This window comes from Alosa pseudoharengus, unplaced genomic scaffold, assembly GCF_046254945.1.
Source record: "Alosa pseudoharengus isolate Yale_2024_CS ecotype anadromous, Long Island Sound unplaced genomic scaffold, YU_APseudo_1.1 YU_APseudo_1.1_scf_13, whole genome shotgun sequence".
NCBI lineage: Eukaryota > Metazoa > Chordata > Actinopteri > Clupeiformes > Clupeidae > Alosa > Alosa pseudoharengus.
This window is the reverse complement of record NW_027468598.1, coordinates 32,342,294-32,345,826: the sequence shown is the minus strand read 5'-3', so window position 1 is coordinate 32,345,826 and position 3,533 is coordinate 32,342,294. Positions and strand designations below refer to the sequence as shown.

The 3,533-nt window shown below is 45.9% G+C and overlaps 1 protein-coding gene across 1 annotated transcript in view; it reads left to right on the top strand.

The window, feature by feature from the left end:
* The window catches only part of dscamb (Down syndrome cell adhesion molecule b), a 122,068-nt gene that overhangs the window by 91,835 nt on the left and 26,700 nt on the right, over positions 1 to 3,533 (top strand). Inside the window, exons 10-11 of the mRNA XM_076281764.1 lie at positions 1 to 126; positions 1,954 to 2,121. Of these exons, the coding sequence (XP_076137879.1) occupies positions 1 to 126; positions 1,954 to 2,121 (294 nt within the window). The remainder of the gene's footprint in view (positions 127 to 1,953; positions 2,122 to 3,533) is intronic.

Here is a 3,533-nt window from a genome sequence, read left to right as displayed (position 1 = left end):
CTCCGGACAGCCCCCTGGTGGAGATTCGCGACGTGCAGGACCGCATCATCACCCTGCACTGGAACATGGTGTTCGACGGTAACAGCCCCATCACAGGATATGACATCGAGTACAAGAACAAAACAGGTAGGGAAACACTGTGATGTCAGGGCTCTTGAGCCAGCCCCCTCCGTCCAGAATCTCGTCCAGTGGGTGAGAATGAGGTCTTACATGTCCCTGTAGTCAGCCTCTCTCTCCACAGTCCCTGCTTTTCAGTTGAAGCAGCAGGGCCTGTGAAGTGTTAGCAAACTCTTCAAGAGGTTCAGGAGGTCAATTTATTGTTGTTATTATTATTATTATTATTATTATTATTATTATTATTATTATTATTATTAATTGTTGTTGTTGTTGTTGTTATTGTTGTTATTACTGTGTGTTGTTAATACTTGGTGTTGATGTTGATGTTATTGTGTCATGAGTGGTATCATTCACGAGTAGGTCAGTCATGTTTGGACACATCCCCGCAGAGTGAATGGAAAACATGTTGAGGTGTGCTGTAAGGTTCTTACATGGGCCTCACGCTAAAGCCCTTGATTGGATCACGCATCACATCACCTCACCTGAGACTGTGTGCTGACCTCAGAGAGGCCTTCGTCGGCTGGGTCAGGTGGTTTAGGATTCGCAGAGCTGACCCGAGCTGAGTAGCCTGACGAGTCAGACCCACATTAAAATGTAGGGTCTGGGGGGGGGGGGGGCGCTGTGGCGCAGCAGGCTACAGCATCTGTACCATATACGGGCCTGAGTGCCCACGGGGACCCAGGTTCGAGTCCGACCTGCGGTCATGTCCCGATCCCACCCCATCTCTCTCTCCCGCTTGCTTCCTGTCTCACTCTCCACTGTCCTCTCCAAATAAAATCCAAAAAAAAAAAAAAAATGTAGGGTCTGGGCACTCACCGTTCGCAGTGCTCAGTCCGAGGGGCGTGATAATCGGTTGTCTTTCAAATTCCCTCTGCTCGTAATAGGACAGCGCTATGAGTCCCATGCGTTTCCCACCAGCGGAGCTAGTTGGCTAGTTCAAACTTTTGCCAACTTAATAAAAGCTTAACTCGTAAGCAAATGTAGGGTGCGTCTAGATTTCTAGGCTACGAGCTTGAGAGCAGTGACAGTGAAGCACATGGGCATTGGGCATCACATCAGGTCATGCTCATGCCTCATGCACTTACTCACTGTAACTTCTGACAAACGGAAACTGGTCAGCAAATTGGTTTGCAAATTGACTGATTGACAGAGCCATGTGTAGTGAACAAATGATTGGCTGGGTATTCCCAGCAGTGAACAAAGTTCCGCTTTTGACCGAGTGTTCGCTGTCCGCTGTTTGTCTTAACAGCCGTATGATGATGTAGGCCTTACAGCGGTTAGCTGATGCTGTAGGACACTACACATATACAAGCATGTCTACTGGACACAGGATCTCCCCAGCTGGATGTGAAAATGACTGTGAAAGTAGTTATATTCACAGATTTAAGCACACACACACCTGTTTGTTTTTTAAATACTGTTTATGGATTGTGTTTGAATGCAATGTGGTGATTGTTAAAATGCAATGTTGATGTTACTTGCACTCATTGTGATGATACTACTGAATGATTATGTCTGACTTTCTTTGTCTCTTCCTCTTCCTCTTATTTCTGCATTACTCCCTCTCTCCCTCCCTCCCTCCCTCCCTCTCCCTCTCTCTCTTCCCCTCTCTCTCTCCCTCTCTCTCCCTCCCTCTCTCCCTCTCTCTCTCCCCCTCTCTCTCTCCCTCTCCCCCTCTCTCTCTCCTCTCTCTCTCTCTCTCTCTCTCTCTCTCTCTCTCTCTCTCTCTCTCTCTCTCTCTCTCTCTCTCTCCCTCCCTCCCTCTCTCCCTCCCCCTCTCTCTCTCTCCCTCTCTCTCTCTCTCTCTCTCTCTCTCTCTCTCTCTCTCTCCTCCAGCTCCCTGGAGCTCGGCCATCACCACCAAAAACATCTCCCCGTCCCTCTATCAGGCCACTATCATTGACCTGCACCCCTCGTCCACCTACAACATCCGCATGATCGCCAAGAACCGCATCAACAGCAGCGCGCCCAGCAACGAGCTCACCATCACCACCGACGAAGCCAGTGAGTAGCTGTCCCGCACGTCCCACACGTCCTGCCCGGCGACACTACTCAGTACCAATCTAATGTTTGGGGTCACCTACACATGCCCTTTGTTCATGCACACATACATGAAAAGTGATCGAGTTAGGAAAATAGCTCAATCCATTTGATTTGAACTACTATCCTTCAGTGAGTAACCATGCCTTTAGACTTATGTACTTGTACTTAAATTAATATATCTGTCTGGAGATAACCAGGGCAAAAGGTGGACTACATCTGGGTGTTAATAATTAAACATTGATGCCATTTGACATTTTTAAGTCAAAGAATTCCTACTGTAGGTGTTTGGCCAAAGGGCTAGCCAAAGGTACAGGGAAGAGCTACATGTAAGTAAGTGAATGGGGAGACCAAAAAGAGTCTTTTTTTAATTCTTGGTTAAAAAAATATTTTGTTAAAAATAATAGTGGGTCAGGGGGACCCGTCATACCTGTGAGAGTGGGTTATATTTATTGTTTTTGCCTCCTCAAGCCACAATGCTGAGTATGTCATGCAGGTCAAGGTCACAGCTCTCATCTGGTGGGCTTTGCTGCCCTCTGGTGGTCATCTGATGTACTGGCACCCAGCAGTGCTGCTGCAGCAGCTGTGTCTGGGTGTGACTGTCTGGAGCCGTGGTTCGGCCCCTCTCTCGCTGGAGGGAAGCTAGTTATCTGCAGCTTTTCTGCTCCAGCCACCCCATCAAACCAATTAACCCTAATTTATTCATGAAAAGTTAATTCCTCACGAGCTCGGGCTGAATCATAAAGCTGTGGCAGCAGCTTTTGTTAGGCAAACAGTGGCCATAAATATTCATAACCGCAACATGCAGATACTGTTGGGCTGCTGAGACTGTTATAGTTTCCTAATCCATACCCTACAGATATTTATAGCTTATCTGTTAAGCCTTGCAGTATGTCTGGATATTCTTGCTCAAGGCAAATGACACCTATTTGTGATGTTCGCCTCTACAGAAAACAAAACAGAAAAATAGAAAAATAGAATAGAAAAATTATGAAAGTTACAGATCAATTAATTGACCATAGCTGCCCATTGCCTTGCCTCAGGGTCAGATTACAATAGATACAGATCAAAACTGGACTGCTGTTAGGGCATAAATTGAAATCAAAATTGGATTGTGTGTAAACTGATGGTTTCCTCCGCCTCTCTTCTAAAATTAAACCAAGACATCATTATTATTGCTGATTTTTAAGTAAAAGCTTCTTTGCATTCACTGCTTACTGTGTTCACATGAGTAAGCAATATGTGACCTTTTCTGGCAAAATGAGTCACAGTGACCCAAAATTCAAAACTGAAGTTACTGGTTACAGGCAGGTACAGTCTTGTCTTGACTATGAAACTTAGGGACATTAATTCTGAATGCCTCTTCTTTCATATAT